Source organism: Oenanthe melanoleuca, chromosome 3, assembly GCF_029582105.1.
Source record: "Oenanthe melanoleuca isolate GR-GAL-2019-014 chromosome 3, OMel1.0, whole genome shotgun sequence".
In the NCBI taxonomy this organism is placed as follows: domain Eukaryota; kingdom Metazoa; phylum Chordata; class Aves; order Passeriformes; family Muscicapidae; genus Oenanthe; species Oenanthe melanoleuca.
This window is the reverse complement of record NC_079336.1, coordinates 59,405,109-59,423,053: the sequence shown is the minus strand read 5'-3', so window position 1 is coordinate 59,423,053 and position 17,945 is coordinate 59,405,109. Positions and strand designations below refer to the sequence as shown.

At 40.8% G+C, this 17,945-nt stretch overlaps 1 protein-coding gene across 8 annotated transcripts in view; it reads left to right on the top strand.

Moving 5' to 3' along the window:
- The window catches only part of ADGRG6 (adhesion G protein-coupled receptor G6), a 113,082-nt gene that overhangs the window by 52,786 nt on the left and 42,351 nt on the right, over positions 1 to 17,945 (top strand). For 5 of the 8 annotated variants that reach the window (XM_056487219.1, XM_056487221.1, XM_056487220.1 and 2 more), the window contains exons 6-9: positions 2,909 to 2,992; positions 10,086 to 10,171; positions 11,557 to 11,609; positions 11,690 to 11,743. In XM_056487219.1, the coding sequence (XP_056343194.1) occupies positions 2,909 to 2,992; positions 10,086 to 10,171; positions 11,557 to 11,609; positions 11,690 to 11,743 (277 nt within the window). The remainder of the gene's footprint in view (positions 1 to 2,908; positions 2,993 to 10,085; positions 10,172 to 11,556; positions 11,610 to 11,689; positions 11,744 to 17,945) is intronic. The other 3 variants (XM_056487222.1, XM_056487226.1, XM_056487227.1) reach the window with 1 other exon arrangement.

Here is a 17,945-nt window from a genome sequence, read left to right as displayed (position 1 = left end):
TTTTTTAGTCTCATCAAGTATGTGGGTGTCCTGTAGGTACAATATGTGGAAAAAATGTGATCACTCCCTTGCTAATACGTTTCCCAAAGGGTATCCATTATATCAAAACTGAATTAGCTGACTGCTTTCATTTCTTTCTCCACCTCTTCTCCTCCTGCACATTTTCACAGTAAAATATTAACCAGTATAAGTAGTAGGTAAATCCGCAGAAAAAATAAATAAAAGAGCAGATGTAAATAAAGAAACTAGCTTTTAACCTTTTTTTTTTTAATAAGCTATTTTGAGGCTAGATACTTTGAGATTAGCAGGTAAAATAATTACCATCAAATTGCAAAATTCAGCATCTTTTAGAGAAAAAAAACGCATGCTACAGCACTTAGTGATGGATTAATAATGTAAGAATCATCACATAAAAAAATTTTTTAAAGGTCAGCTCAGTTGAATGCAAGGAATGGTTGAACCCTACAGATTTCCATGTCACATGAATCAATGGGTATACAAGGATGGTTAATTTGTACTGTTCTGCTCAGATGCTGAAGTTCCATAAAAAGTGCTTGACATGAGCAACATCAACCATTTCCACAATACCTTCATGGACACAGGCCTTACAATGTGTTGGCATGCTATGTTCAACTTTAATTACAGCAGCAGCTGCACCAAAAATATCTGGCTTTGTAACCCCTTTCCAACTGAATGGTGGAAGAAAGAGATAGGAGAGAGTAAAATATTAGAGGAGAGCAAGTCTCAAAACTCCTTCAAAACCAATACTTATAAGTAAATCAGATTTAGCTTAAAAATAAAAGGGAAAATGCACTCTGCTTGGAAAGCCAGTAAGAGATCTATGTCAGTTTTTAATGTACTTTTCCCAGATTTTCCTGTGGTAAATTTGGTTCTTGGAGCATATTGTACTGGTCTCCACATTGAAAGTAAAATTCCATTAATGTCCATAATCAGATTTTAAACAGTAATTTTCAGTCATCATCAAAGCACAGTATGATCTAAATACTGCTACTCAAATAGTTGGGGTAAATGAGGCTGCCACAATTAAATTTTAGTCTTTTTATATGTAAGGGGTGCTACTGTATAAATATCTTCATCAATTCCTTTAGAAGATCTCTGAGTGTTTTCCTCCATTAAAATGGCATGGTATGAAAGGGAGAGAATATTTTTCATAACATCAGCTAATATGGCTGCAGAAATGGACACACTTTCAGTTAAACAAGCCTGCTTTTCCAAAAGCCTCACCCTTTATCCCAGCTTTATTAACTTGTCTAGCAGTAGATATTGCCTCTGATAAAAGATGCTGCCTTTCAAACTTGCCTTCTTAACTTTTTAGACCATCAATAAAGACTTCAATAAAGACTGTGAGTATTTTCATGCAGGTAGTACTCTTTCCTTCTCTAAAAAGTGTTTGGTTAAGTGTCCCTTGTGTTCAGTTTGCCACCTTGGAATAAGGTGCAAGATCAGTTTTATCCCACTCAGCACCATCATAATTATTGTCATAATAATGAAAATCATAAAAATATGTCTGTCTGTCTGTTTCTGTCAATAGCAAGTCTTTGTCTAAACTGAGAGGCCAGTTTGGATTCCTTTGTTTTGGGTATTGTGCAATAACAACAGTAAAGAAGTTTGTGGATGCCAGATTATGTCACCTGTGTCTGATGAAAGAACTGATTTCTCCATTATGCTTAGTAAATGTTTTTGATCATTAGATGCCTCCTTTAGCAGCACTGGCTGGAAGACACAATCTGTAAGAAGCCTGCTAAATTATTCCTCAGACAATACAGCTCTGAAGTTTCATGGAAGAGCTTTTTTTTTTTTTTATATTTCAAGGTGTCACTTTATATGCTCACTTTCCCAGTTAGAATCTGTTTGTTCCAATGTCCAACTTTTCCTTCTCTTTCCCTAATTTTCTTGTCCCACTGAAACCTGAACATGAACCTGCTCCCTAAGCTGTGACAAGTTTGTGACTTTTGGACTCAAAAGGTTAGATAAATCAGCCTAGCAAAACATATGATTTCTTGCCCAAAATATAACTGCTTAACCTTCCTAGGTTCATTCTTGGTCAAAATCTTCCAAAGCCATGTAGCACTTGGAGATTTTACCATACCAACCTTCAGATTTTAAATGAGGGTTTTCAGGGAAAAAAATCTATCATTGAATGGATTTGCATTCCCTGGGAGTAACTGAACAGAACTGAATTGTTTTCCAAAGCATTATTTGAAAATTTTGTGGTATGATCTTTGAATTCTTCTAGCACATATACCCTCCCAGTCCATCATGAGGGAAATTTGCAGTTTTGAGTCCTCATAATTTTGAAAAGTGTTCAGCTGGTTCTCCAGGATTTTGTGGAGTGTCTCATGTTGGTGTCAGTGGGAACAGAACAGCTGAGTTTCTACATAAAGCTTTCAAAATAGATATTTTACTTCTCTTCCAAATCTGATTTCAATTCTCTTCATTGTTTTGACTTCAGTGGAGTTAATTGAATCCTTACATGAGTGTTTTAGTTTCTCATTTGTTTGTTGTTGAGGAAGGACAAAGATTCTTTTCACAAGCAGCATTCTAAGTGCACACACCTTAGAATTAATTTCTCCATTTTCTGGTCTTCACACTACCAAGGCTCTCATGAGAAGATTTTGAGTCTGTGAAAGGACTGCAGGACTGATCCTGCAAAATTTACATTGGCAAAATTCCCAAAAAGTCAGTGTAAGTGAGGATTGTAGGACTGGGGCCTCAGTTCATATCTATTCATCATTTTCTACAGAAAAAATAATGTGGTTTTTTAACATTTACAGCATTGTGTGTAGATGGTTTCATTTTACATTGTCATGCATTGTTCCCATTTTGTCTTACCTTATTAACATTCATATTTCATTCAAGTTCACCTCTTTCTCATCTTTATTACCAGCTACTGTAAATGCTACTACTCCTACACCACCCACTGTCACCACTAACATGCCTGATACTAATAGAAACGATAAGCCAAACAATGGTAAGAAATCCTGTGTTACATTTTTCCTTGTACTGTGTCTAAAGCAAATTTGTTGTATTTTAAGGTGTGTTTTTCCTACCATCATAATGTCAAGGGTCATGTCTCAGTTCTGATCTCATTTACACTGAATAAATCAGGACTGAATCTCTGAACCATGTCAGAATGGGACCAAACTCAGTGTTTATTTGTTTCGTGTTTACCTGTCTCTTTTATGTGAAAGGGACTAACTTTGTGTCACCCATTGCATTTAATAACACAAAGAGCAAGGCAAGGGAGAGGGATTTTCAGAAAGGGTCCAGAAATAACCGTGCTGTTGAAGCATTTCAAGGCTGCAGACTGTCAGACATGGTGCAGCCAGGGTGGTAGTAGGCTTGGATTGTCTGCTCCTCACTAGCTCCTCGCCATTCCTCAGCGCAGGAGCCAAGTGGAACCATTCCTATGGAGCTGAGCCACTTCCACTGAGTCAACAGAAATCTTTCCACTGATTTAAAGAAGAGCTGGACCGGACTTTACTAGGGAAAATGTTGACAGTATCAGATATCGTTTACTTTTCATTTAGAAAGATTAAGGGAAAAAATAAGGTAGTAAATGAACCTATTATTAGCACAGGAATAAAGCCAGGATTTCTTTTGAGGCTTTCTCAAATTCTGTGATATCACTGTCTCCTAAAGACAGCATCATTTGTGAAGTGCTGCTAAAATATTTATTAGTTTGTTAAAGTTGGTTGTTAAATACAGAGATAGATTTTGCCAATTTTCATCACAGGCTTAAATGTATATTTTTTTTAAAGATTTATTTTTTCAGTGTACTCCACAGAAATAGATTAGAATCTGGGTGGGGTTTGTGGTTTGGTTTTTATGTTGCTTTTTTTTGGTTGGGTGTTTTTTTCCCCCAGTCCATCAGTTGTTACTGTAGGATTTAAAACTCTTGGAGTACTTTTTCTCTTGGCAGATCATTTACTGTACACTGGCAATCAGGCAGTACAGTACACAATGTGAAAAAATTTATCTGAATCCAGACTGTTTGGTTTTAATAAGCTGTAGAAGTAAGAAGAAAATATTGTAAATTTATTCCAAGCAGTGTTTGCTTTCTTTTTGTGGAGCCTGTCACAAATATTCACCATGAGCAGTTAACTCTGATTTTTTTAATGATAAAATGAACTAAATCTTATTAATATTAGTATGAATAAAAATTGGACAATTAAGTCCTTTCTCTAGATTTGAAAGTCCCAAGAAAAGCAGAAAGACTATGAAAATAAGCCAAGTTCACTTATGGTAGAAGCAAGTTAAACAAGTTAAACTTTCACTCAGCTAATGGGCATCATTTTCAACTCTTGGTAAGTTGATTTTTAGACCAAGAACAGACAGCCAAGAACAGAGAGTTAAGTTACATATATTTACTTTAATCCATTAACTATGTGGCTTGCTACACACAGACCTGCAGGAATTCAGACTTCCTGCTACAGTTGTCTTCAGAATGAAGAGAAATTCTCCTGAATTTTCCCATTCACGACCACACTGGCAGCAAGAATCTAAGATAGAGGGGATCAAAACAATAGGAATTATCTCAACCCCAATTATTTGGCCAGTGAAGCAAAGGCCTCTGCGTTTCAGTAAAAATCCAGCAGGTGATAACCCAGAGAGAAAAAACCCATACAGCTTGTTCCTTCCAACTTTGTCCACACCAACTTCTTCCGAGGAGACCAGCAACAAAACCTTGTCTGCTTTTACAGAAAACATCAACCTAGATAATACTGTAATGAACCAGTTGCCAAATGAAAATATTTTGAATTATTCTAGAAGTCCATTCCATGGTACTTCTGGGGCAGCAGATGCAGTTCCAGAGCTGCCTGTGAATGCAGCAGTTCCACTTCTCAGCAGAAATCCCAGTGCAGAGGTAGCAAGGACTTTGGCAAGCAGGCTCCGTCATTCTGACTGGGAGCCAGCGTTCCGCTCTCCCGCTAGCAGCAGCAGCAGCAGCACTGCTTACGAACACACAACAGAAACTCTGTGGATTTCACCCTCCAGCAGCCACACAAACCATCTCATGCATACAAGCAATGTCTTGGAGCCTGTGAGCTGGTGGAATGAGCCTGTATTTCATCATCCTATCACCTCTGGAGTTCAAGAAGAAAGACATCATCTTCTTTCTAGCTTGTCTCTATCACCTACAGATGAGAAACTACCATTCCAAAAAAGTAGGTTAGATTTGCTGGACTTAGTACATGAAGATTTTTACCCACAAATGATAGAAGGCAATGCTGACAGGAAAATGTTTTCTACACTAGCAGAAAACAGTGCATTTCAGTTTAGAACATCTGTGCATATTAAGGAGCATCACTCAGGAGGAATTACAAATTCAACCTCTATGGAGATTCCTCATGTAAAACCCACAAAATCTATGCATGACAACCAACTGATAAATTCAGTCCAAGGACACAGTAGAGAGCTATTAACATTTTCAGCACTTCTGGAAGAGCCAGGCTGGACAAGCTCAGCATTTAAGCCTGTTTATCAACAGCTGACTGACACATATTTGAAAAGTGACAGCATATTTATATCTAGTAGTAATTATTGGTCTCATTATTTACAGCATTCATTACACTTTCCAAATCCAAGGGAGACCCTCAGAAATGCAGCACTGGAGAACAATTTAGATGCATTTAATGGTAGTAATGAAAATGAAGAGTCAGCTTTTTCCATATTAGAGCCAAAGAGCATGAATCCAGTTGCTGACTCCTGGGACTCAGATTACTTGTATTTTCCAACAAAATATGTAGATATTTCCCCCTCTTTAAGAGCAAGTTTCTGGACTGTTTCCCATCACTGGAAAGAAGCATCTCAAGTGTTTTCTGGGGAGCCATCAGAAAATTTCTGGCTCTCATTTAATAAACTGCTTTCTTCCCCAACAGAGAGATTGCTGTCCTATAGTTCATATGCTAAGTTTGACAGTATCTCTGAACAAACATCTGCTATAACATTTTTAGGCCACAGAGCTGAAGAAATTAATTTTGCTAGTCAAGGATCAACTTTGGAAACACAAATCTTTAGTTCATTTATTCCAGGCATTTCAAAGAGAATTTCAGAAAGTAATGGCAGATCAATATCACAATTGCAGTCAACAATGAACTTTGCAAACCTAACTGTGACTTCCAACAGTGAATTTTATCATGATTTTCCTTTCCCTTCCCTGGAAGCACCTTACATTCAATCCTCTGTATGGGCACAGGTAAGTCATTTTGATCAAGTACTTGAAAACTCCACAGATAGTTTGCACATGCAAATTCAAACTGATATAGTAAATGATCAAACTGACATGACCTTCCTAAACAATAGGCATCAGCCTGTTTCTGTCTTTCCAACACATTCAGGAGCCCAGCCTTCTTGTTCAAGGGATAGCCAAGCTCCTTTCTTCATCAGTACACCTGGGACTCAGGTTACTTGCATAGTTAAGAGTTTGATAAGCAGCACAAGAACATACAGAACACTGCAGTCTCAAAGTGTTCTGGAGAATGATGCTATAACAAATACCTTTGATAGACCAGGAAGTAAAGTTCAGAAAGATGCAGGTATTTTTTTAAAAAACATCAGCTCCATGAGTTCTGACTTTCTTCCAGTGTCTTTGGAGTTAAGGCAATTTCTTCATTCAGACTCCAGAGACAGCCTACCTTCTACCAGCTATTCCACACCTCCACTCCCACAAAGTTTTCAGAACCATCTTCATACAATTTCTCCAAGCTTGCTCCCTCAGCGGGATGTAGAAGAGTTAAACTTGCCAACAACAGAAACACCAAGAAATTATCTAACTGTTTTAGGACAAAACTCCATTGAAAATCAAGTGGACAGTCCAAGATACTCTCTCTGGGCAGTAGAGCAAGAAATCATTGACAGTAGTAAAGATAAAAGGGATTTTGCTGTTCTGACATCAACAAACACACCAAGGCTTTCTGAGTGGAATTCAGAAGGGGAAGTGTATGGATCCTTTAGCAGGAACAGAGAAGCAATGTCTATCATTACTGCTAATGTCTTGGATTTTGAAAGTGCTGATTATGGACATTTTGCAAATCTCTCTTCTGTTCTGGAGTCATCAAGAACAGCAGTAATGAATGATGTGGTACCATTGCCATCTTCAGATGTTTTTTCTAGCAGAGTTTTTATTCAGCACAAAGGGACTATCTTGACAGGCACTCTGACAGCCTCTGCAGCAGCCATCCATCACTCTCTCATGCAGATCCAAACATCCCTCTCTTCTGTGACATACCATGAGTCATCAGTTTCAGCCCATGTTTATTCCTTGGCCAATTTACCATCTGGGACAAGCCAAAACAGCACATCCTACCCACCACTGAAGCAACTTTTTAGCTCTGCTGCAGTCCTTTTGCCTTGTTTGTGTGACTCCTTCACTGAGCTGGGCTGCCTGTGTCCACCTGAGTTCCACTACAGTATGTCACCCTAAGTTAGATGTAGAAAAAACCCCAGATCATCTCATCCATTAGATACTCAGTTTGTAGACTGAATGTAGAAGTAGCTGTCTTTTGTCCTTTAGATATAGGAGTATTTAGCATATTAAGATGTTTTGGAATAATAATACAATTACAGTAGAAGGGAATTTCTAACATCTTAGTGATAGTAAATGTCATTAATGTGTGATTTCTAACATTTGTGTACTTCTCTAAGACAGCTCTCATGAGACTGTGAGGCTAACATACTGGTTTCCCTAGATTTTATATCATTTGATGCCAATTTATTGTTTGGGAGTATATTCGTGGTTTTTACTGACATATTTTTGAGGATTTCACTTTCAAAAATTTTTCAAAACTAGATGTTTAGATAATTTTCCTAAGAGAATTTTTAAAAATACTCACTTTTGATTGATCATTATATTTTTGTAGTTGTTGGTGGGTGTAGGGAGCATCGTTTTGCAGGCTATTTTTTCCTCTTTTTTTTTCAAATTGTCTGTGACTACTTTTCACCAATTTTATAATTTTTTTTTTTTCAATCAGTATTTTGAGATGAGATTTCAACTGTTCAATTTGAAGAGGGATAAATAAGTTTTAGTTTTTTCTATCTGTCACTGCAGTCTCCTGAGAGTTTTTTAAAATGCAGATTAGTTTTGTTCTTTTTTATTTGCCTCATTAAATCATTCTTTGGGTCACCATCTGATGGAGATCTTGAAGCTATTGCCTACCTTGTAGTTACTCTGTATGAATTTTAAAATACTTTACATATTTCTATATTAAGGTGATTTTGTCCTATACATAATTATCTAAGTAAGATTATGATTAGATATGTAATTATATATGAGTTTGTGAGAATATATATAATGCATACTTTCTGTATGAGTGTATCTGTATGGCACATATAAAAGGTGCATTATAGATTTAAAATTTAATATGTGTTTATACACAGATATATACATCATATACAGATATATGCATCTGGATCATCCAGATCTTGCAAGTGAAATTTGCCCAAAGTCTAAATTTTTACATCCAAAGACTTAAATTTTTTAGTTTTTTTTTTTTAATTGGAAACTATCACAGTGATAATAAACTAAAGCACATTTTCAGATTAAACTGTGCACCAAATTCGTGTGCCTCCTCAGGAGAGGTGAAAAAGACAGTAAATCAAATGAAGGTCATTGTGCTCATATCAAAAATTTAATCATAGCTTACCAAAGAAGGTGTTTAGTAAACCATCTTATTTAGTGTTTTATCATAAAGGAATTTTTGTACCAATCTCAATATTCATGTAATTAATTCCATATTGTAAAGAAAGAATGATACTCCAACCATTTCATGAATAGCAACCAATGCATGCACACTTAAATTGGAAAATAATGACTTCAAATTTTTTTCCAGATGCCTTTATTTCAAGCTCTTGGACAATAATTATCTATGAAGTTATAAAATTATGCCATTTGCTCCACTTAGAATAAAAGTTCTTTTATTTAGATTCTGAAAGATAGAGCAGTTCCTTTCCAATCAGAGACAGAAAGGGATTTCTGTATAATTATTGTCATGTCCTGCTCTGTCCTATGTAGTGTATCTGTAAGATTTACATAAGATTATATAAATTCATGTGTCTGTGACCAAGACCCACAACCTTGGTAACAGCCCAAAACCAAGCAATGCCACAAATGCACATATATGCAAGTGAATTGATCCAGAAGTTCTTAAACCTCCCCCACATCCTGGGAAATTTTAGCCAACTAGAGCTTGCAGAATGTTTAGTAGCCTAATGAAAAAAAAATAGACTTGTGGAAAGTATAGACTTTTAACACAGAGCATAACTATGAAATGAATTGATGTTATTTATTAGATGTGAAATCTTGTAATGCTGCCTACCCACTCATGAGCTTAACGAGAATTTATATTTACCCAGTGCCATTTCAAAACAGTTTTCTGAATATAAAATTGCACCAAGCCAAGTGTTACACATTTTGTGACTGAAAGATGGTTTGTTCAGCTGCCAGTTTTGTAAAGCTAGTATGGGTTCTTCTACTGTCTGGCCATTGCCAGGCCTGAGAGCAAGACTGTGCTTTGGAAACAAGAGCTCTATATCCCTTCTCACACCTAATTCTGTCCTCAGTTACCTTGCTACTTTTAATTGATGAGCTTTATTTGCCCTCAAAATATTTAAACTCTAATCTGCAGTGGTTCAATTCAGGAACATATAACAATATTATAACAATATGCCTAGGTGCAGAATTTATCTGTCTTTACAGACTTCATTAATTATAATGATTTTTTTAAAATCCTGAGACTGTCATGATCTTGGTTTTACACATTAGAGACATATGCAAAATACTATTTAGATGTATGTTGACTGTGAGTTTCTATCTCACATTTCAAATGCCTCTGAAAATATGTAAGGGTGGGGGGGAATTCTTATCAAAATCAACAGGACTAGAGAGAATGTGCCCAAGCCTGCATTTATTCATTTCAGACTTTAAATGCCAACAAGAGTGTGAGGTGGGGTTTGTATCTGGGGATTGGCACAATTTTTTATATTAACCATTAAGCTAAAGTCTCATTATTAAAAAGCTAAATTTGCCCAGTGTCTAACTTTATGATGCTGTTTTTAATGGACAGGTGGGCTATTCTACAGGATATCTATAGTTGTCTCTAGTTCCAACCCCAACTCGGTGTCAAAAGTACATGATGTCGTTGCAGAATGGGTAAGTTAAGTTTTCTTTCCTGTGTGATTACATTATGAATCTGGCCCATCTCTGTTATCAGTTGGAAAAGAAAAACAAAAGACACTACCAAAAAAACTCTTCACAGGTGTTCTCTAAATATCTTTCTTTTATTGATTTGTCCAGTAATAAATTTAATAAGTTCAGGTCTAGCTGAGGCTCTTCAGCAGTATGGATAAAATTTGAAAAGTCTGCACTATACTAGCTAGCTTCTTAAGAAATGTAGATAGTGGGTGAGATTTTGAAAAGTATGGAGAAATCAGAATTGTCCACTAAAAGAGGTACATGTCTGTGTTCCAACATCACTATACAGGACAAAAACTTTCTGCCCAAGTGCTAAGCTATATTGAAGCTATATTGTGGCAGAAATCATAGAAACACCAGGCACTGTTGATTTATGTGAGGCAATAAACTTTTCCAATTTATTCTAATGTTCACTACTTCAAAAGGTTTCTGCCATAGGTCAGTTGCTGAGGTTTCTAGTAGTCCCTGGTTTTTCAGCCCATTTTAGCAGACATCAGCTCCCCTCTGAGTTAGGAATTCTTGAAGTTTTTGCCTCTAAAAGTTCTTCTTACTTGTCTGAATAAAAATATTCTCTGCCTTTTTGGCAGGTCCCATAGTCCCACTCACACAATTTATAAAACCTTTATACCAACTATTTATGTGAAAATATGATATCATGAAATATGGCAACTATTCTTAAATTAAATTTTGCATATAATAAACCTGGGGGTTTCAGCTATCAGAAGCTAAGGAATCCATAAACCGGAAAAATATCTATATAGTAATCTACAAAACAGAATTGCAGTGATCCACACGTGCCAAGGTTGTTCCCTTAGCAGCAGTACCCAGGAAAAGTACATGGGTGCCTGAGCCAAGGAAACTAGAAAGGTGTCACTTGGCCCTAGCAGAGTATGCAAGGGGTCTCTTGGGGGAAAACTGAGCAGCTGTTGAGCACTCAGAATAAAGAATACAAAGGTCTGAAAAGGAGATCATCATAAGTTTGAAGAGTTCCAGGTGAAAATCTAGCTAGTAGCTTTTTCAGTAAATCTGTTCTATTCAAAGTATATCTGAGAATTTAAGATGTGGAAGAGAGGGAGAAAAGGAAAAGGTCAGGACGCTGTGCACTCACCTATTCAGTCTGTCATGACCTTATACAGATTTCCTTCTGTTCACAAAAAAGCCACATCTCTCACTACCAGTTGTACAACAATCACCTCACTGAAAAGTGAGTGTTCTCTTTGCTTTGCAAAACTGGAGGGGATTTCTCAAGGGGAAGAAGGGTGAAATTCAAACACTGCTTTAAGCAACAAAGAGCCCCATTAACATCTTGCCATTCATGTGATCAATGTCTTCCTGTTTTTCAGCTGAACCGTACTTTCCAGAACTGGAATTACACTGTGTATGTGGTCAATATCAGGTAAATTGAGGAGGAAGATATTTATGCTGTATTCCTTTGCAGAATTAATGCACCCTAATTAATGTCTGTTTCTTTCACAGCATCCACCCTGCCTCTTCAAGAGAGGGAGCAAGACAGAAAAGAAGTATTAAAAGGTAATATTTTCTCAATAGAGGCAACAGCTGCTATTGCAAGTGGCTTTACAACAGGCTTTATTGTCCATTATTGGATTCATTGACTCTTGTTTGGCATATGCTGCAGGTCTGTAAATGCATGACTGCGGGCAATCTCAGTGTTCTGAATGTTCTTGGAAACCTAATACTGGTTATCATGTTTGTTTTGGTTTAAATCTGTTGAGCTTTAAACCCTAACAGATAATTTTTTCAGAGCTCAGATTTCACCTGTCACAAAACTGAATAGATACATGATATTTAAGTTGTACAACACACCCAGCTTTCTTTAGCAGCAAGCTTTGGTACACTCGTATCTGTCCACTGCCTCTTCATTTGTGCTCTTAAACCAGACACTCTTGAGTTAATAGACATCTTACTAGATGGAAAACACTGAAAAACCATGCTAGAATTGAAAGCTAAACAAGTGTGAGTTAAACTATTTACCATATGCTCTCATTTCCTGACTTCTGCTGGGCTTGGAGACGCTGGAGTTGGAACGACCTCAAAGGCAGCCAGAGAAAGTTAGATGGGCTGCCCCCCCTGAAAATCTGGCCTCCACTGGCTTCTTTGAAAGCAGCAGGCTGATTTCTGGGGATGTCTGGGTAGGGAGGGAACCTTAGCACCAAATTAAGGAGAGGAAACCAAAACATGATTGGTCTTGTGAGGATAGGGCAGTAAGTGGGTATGGGATTTATCTGTTTGCAGTGTAGGCAAAAGTCCTGTTAAGAAAAGACTTTTAACTGCTGGCTCCTGAGAAAACTGCCGTGATAATGGCAGTAAAAGTTGGGCTTTTTAATATCAGGGATAGCCCAATATTCCCAATTTACCATCAGGAAGTAGTTAGTGGTGCTTCAAGTTTTCAAGAGTTTGCCTAGACATGAAAAAATCTGTAGAAAGGTGGTATCTCCTTCCCACACAGCCACAGCAGAAAGACAGCTTTTATTGGCAAACCCTTTCAACTGGTACACTGTAAGCCCAGTCTCTGAACGGGCTATTTTGCTGCTTGACCTACATTTACAGTAGGGTGTAGTGATGTGGGTAGGATTTTTTTTCACACTTCTAAATGATATGGTTCTGCCAGCAAGGCCTTTCAAGTGGAGACCACACCTCGGGTCTTACCAACAATCCAAGACTGCTGAGGAATGTAAAGCTTTCCCCATCCTTATTCCTGTATCTTTTTATGAGTCTAGCAGCTGAGCTGTACACCTGATTTCTTCTTGTCTCATTTTCCTGCCATCCTGCCCTCTGGTTTATTTTTCTTCTCCCTAGTCTACTCAAAAAAAAGGTTGAAGAGGCAGGAACTATTTTAGTAATCTTCCCTTCCCTTCCCTTCCCTTCCCTTCCCTTCCCTTCCCTTCCCTTCCCTTCCCTTCCCTTCCCTTCCCTTCCCTTCCCTTCCCTTCCCTTCCCTTCCCTTCCCTTCCCTTCCCTTCCCTTCCCTTCCCTTCCCTTCCCTTCCCTTCCCTTCCCTTCCCTTCCCTTCCCTTCCCTTCCCTTCCCTTCCCTTCCCTTCCCTTCCCTTCCCTTCCCTTCCCTTCCCTTCCCTTCCCTTCCCTTCCCACACCTTCCCTTCCCTTCCCTTCCCACACCTTCCCTTCCCACACCTTCCCTTCCCACACCTTCCCACACCTTCCCACACCTTCCCACACCTTCCCTTCCCTTCCCTTCCCTTCCCTTCCCTTCCCTTCCCTTCCCTTCCCTTCCCTTCCCTTCCCTTCCCTTCCCTTCCCTGAAACTTCCCTGAAACTTCCCTGAAACTTCCCTGAAACTTCCCTGAAACTTCCCTTCCCTTACCTTCCCTTCCCTTCCCTTCCCTTCCCTTCCCTTCCCTTCCCTTCCCTTCCCTTCCCTTCCCTTCCCTTCCCTTCCCTTCCCTTCCCTTCCCTTCCCTTCCCTTCCCTTCCCTTCCCTTCCCTTCCCTTCCCTTCCCTTCCCTTCCCTTCCCTTCCCTTCCCTTCCCTTCCCTTCCCTTCCCTTCCCTTCCCTTCCCTTCCCTTCCCTTCCCTTCCCTTCCCTTCCCTTCCCTTCCCTTCCCTTCCCTTCCCTTCCCTTCCCTTCCCTGAAACTTCCCTGAAACTTCCCTGAAACTTCCCTGAAACTTCCCTGAAACTTCCCTGAAACTTCCCTTCCCTTCCCTTCCCTGAAACTTCCCTTCCCTGAAACTTCCCTTCCCTGAAACTTCCCTTCCCTGAAACTTCCCTTCCCTGAAACTTCCCTTCCCTGAAACTTCCCTTCCCTTCCCTGAAACTTCCCTTCCCTTCCCTTCCCTGAAACTTCCCTTCCCTGAAACTTCCCTTCCCTTCCCTTCCCTTCCCTTCCCTTCCCTTCCCTTCCCTTCCCTTCCCTTCCCTTCCCTTCCCTTCCCTTCCCTTCCCTCCCTTCCCTTCCCTTCCCTTCCCTTCCCTTCCCTTCCCTTCCCTTCCCTTCCCTTCCCTTCCCTTCCCTTCCCTTCCCTTCCCTTCCCTTCCCTTCCCTTCCCTTCCCTTCCCTTCCCTTCCCTTCCCTTCCCTTCCCTCCCACACCTTCCCTTCCCACACCTTCCCTCCCACACCTTCCCTTCCCACACCTTCCCTTCCCTTCCCTTCCCTTCCCTTCCCTTCCCTTCCCTTCCCTTCCCTTCCCTTCCCTTCCCTTCCCTTCCCTTCCCTTCCCTTCCCTTCCCTTCCCTTCCCTTCCCTTCCCTTCCCTTCCCTTCCCTTCCCTTCCCTTCCCTTCCCTTCCCTTCCCTTCCCTTCCCTTCCCTTCCCTTCCCTTCCCTTCCCTTCCCTTCCCTTCCCTTCCCTTCCCTTCCCTTCCCTTCCCTTCCCTTCCCTTCCCTTCCCTTCCCTTCCCTTCCCTTCCCTTCCCTTCCCTTCCCTTCCCTTCCCTTCCCACACCTTCCCTTCCCACACCTTCCCTTCCCCCATCTTCCCTCCATTCCCTCCCACACCTTCCCTTCCCATCCATTCCCTCCCACACCTTCCCTTCCCACACCTTCCCACACCTCCCACACCTTCCCACACCTTCCCTTCCCACACCTTCCCTTCCCTTCCCTTCCCTTCCCTTCCCTTCCCTTCCCTTCCCTTCCCTTCCCTTCCCTTCCCTTCCCTTCCCTTCCCTTCCCTTCCCTTCCCTGAAACTTCCCTTCCCTTCCCTTCCCTTCCCTTCCCTTCCCTTCCCTTCCCTTCCCTTCCCTTCCCTGAAACTTCCCTTCCCTTCCCTTCCCTTCCCTTCCCTTCCCTTCCCTTCCCTTCCCTTCCCTTCCCTTCCCTTCCCTTCCCTTCCCTTCCCTTCCCTTCCCTTCCCTTCCCTGAAACTTCCCTGAAACTTCCCTTCCCTTCCCTGAAACTTCCCTTCCCTTCCCTGAAACTTCCCTTCCCTTCCCTTCCCTTCCCTTCCCTTCCCTTCCCTTCCCTTCCCTTCCCTTCCCTTCCCTTCCCTTCCCTTCCCTTCCTTTCCCTTCCCTTCCCTTCCCTTCCCTTCCCTTCCCTTCCCTTCCCTTCCCTTCCCTTCCCTTCCCTTCCCTTCCCTTCCCTTCCCTTCCCTTCCCTTCCCTTCCCTTCCCTTCCCTTCCCTTCCCTTCCCTTCCCTTCCCTTCCCTTCCCTTCCCTTCCCTTCCCTTCCCTTCCCTTCCCTTCCCTTCCCTTCCCTTCCCTTCCCTTCCCTTCCCTTCCCTTCCCTTCCCTTCCCTTCCCTTCCCTTCCCTTCCCTTCCCTTCCCTTCCCTTCCCTTCCCTTCCCTTCCCTTCCCTTCCCTTCCCTTCCCTTCCCACACCTTCCCTTCCCATCCCTTCCCTCCCACACCTTCCCTTCCCTTCCCTTCCCTCCCACACCTTCCCTTCCCATCCATTCCCTCCCACACCTTCCCTTCCCACACCTTCCCTCCCACACCTTCCCTTCCCTTCCCTTCCCTTCCCTGAAACTTCCCTTCCCTTCCCTTCCCTTCCCTTCCCTTCCCTTCCCTTCCCTTCCCTTCCCTTCCCTTCCCTTCCCTTCCCTTCCCTTCCCTTCCCTTCCCTTCCCTTCCCTTCCCTTCCCTTCCCTTCCCTTCCCTTCCCTTCCCTTCCCTTCCCTTCCCTTCCCTTCCCTTCCCTTCCCGTTCATTTCCCTTCCCTTCCCTTCCCTTCCCTTCCCTTCCCTTCCCTGAAACTTCCCTGAAACTTCCCTTCCCTTCCCTGAAACTTCCCTTCCCTTCCCTGAAACTTCCCTTCCCTTCCCTGAAACTTCCCTTCCCTTCCCTGAAACTTCCCTTCCCTTCCCTTCCCTTCCCTTCCCTTCCCTTCCCTTCCCTTCCCTTCCCTTCCCTTCCCTTACCCTTCCCTTCCCTTCCCTTCCCTTCCCTTCCCTTCCCTTCCCTTCCCTTCCCTTCCCTTCCCTTCCCTTCCCTTCCCTTCCCTTCCCTTCCCTTCCCTTCCCTTCCCTTCCCTTCCCTTCCCTTCCCTTCCCTTCCCTTCCCTTCCCTTCCCACACCTTCCCTTCCCTTCCCTTCCCTTCCCTTCCCTTCCCTTCCCTTCCCTTCCCTTCCCTTCCCTTCCCTTCCCTTCCCTTCCCTTCCCTTCCCTTCCCTTCCCTTCCCTTCCCTTCCCTTCCCTTCCCTTCCCTTCCCTTCCCTTCCCTTCCCTTCCCTTCCCTTCCCTTCCCTTCCCTCCCTTCCCTTCCCTTCCCTTCCCTTCCCTTCCCTTCCCTTCCCTGAAACTTCCCTTCCCTTCCCTTCCCTTCCCTTCCCTTCCCTTCCCTCCCTTTTTAACACACAGTGAATATGCCACTAAATTACTTCTCATAATGTATTACTCTTTTGGTGAAGTAACCCCATCTCTATTTCTTTTGTTCATTATATGCAATTTAAGAGGCAATGGAATTACGTGTTCATAATATGTCATTTTTCAAGGGAGATCTGATCTAATGAGAACCTAGTCTTCTTGTGGGGTCAATTTGTGTCATGGTCAAATGGCATTTTTCATCATTCTGAACAATTTTGTATAAATGCTGGTCATGTCACACCAAGTTTTAATGTTCTCCAGATAATCAGGAGTGTCATGCTGTGAATGTTTTCTTAGAAAACAAATGACAAGCCAAGATCCTGCTCAACCTAGAAATCCAGATGTGATAATGCAATGATAATTAAAAATTTAAGTGAGCTACTATAAATGTCTAACAAAAATTACACTTTTTACACACTCTATATGTACATACACATGATTTTCTGCTTTTTTCATATCTTGAATACATTTTCATGCATCATTTACCTCTTACAAAAGACACATTTGAGAAAAATTGGTTGAAGCATCTTTAGGTCTCAGGTTTTCAGCGTATATATCTATGCTTGTACATCCCTCCCTTCTGAAACCAAAACAGGATCAGCTGCCCAGTAGACTTCAGTGCTCCTGGGTTTAGTCACCACTTCCTTACTTCTTTGAGGTTCACATCTGTTTCTGAATTTTGTGGGGAAGAAATCTGTTGAATTTCTGAAGATCCAAAAAGCAAACCTTTTTTTTTCCTACTGATTCCAGAAATTGCTGTCAGGATTCTTTGTTAGACTTTCCTTGGATTTTTCCTGCATAGGATTCTTAGGAAATCCTACAAGACGCTAGGGTAACACTGGAGAGTTTAAAAATATTAACAGTTTGGAGGTTAGAAATTCTAAATACCTGATGGAACTAATGGTAATTCCTGACTGCCTAGGTGATTCACTGAAATTTTATGGCTGAATTCTTGTATGTAACTTGCTCACAATGTGATTTCATGCAGTTACTATTAATTTAATGTTCCTATAAATTATTTCTGTGAAAAACTGCCCAAATATTTTCTTATTTCTTCATTTTGGATCCTCAAGGATAAGTCTGTTGCAGTTTTAGACATTCTATTATTTCTCTTAGTTTTTAAGCATTTCTTATTCCATTTACCTTCATGCTTATCTAAACAGAAATTCACTCCATAGTTAAAATTTAAGACCTAACACACAAGTGCCATGGCCTTAACTTTATCATTTACAGAAGTGAACATATTAGCCTTAACTAATGCACTATTTCTCTTTTCTGAATTTTCTACAAATAGCCTCCTTATTTTCAAGGCAGTATAATAATTCTTAAAATTGTTCTTTGAGAAGGTTTTTTTCTCTCCATTAATTCATATTCTTGTCATTCAGATCACTTATTTTTTCATTCCTTTTGGATTAGTATTTTATACAGCAGTTAAAAAAACCACAA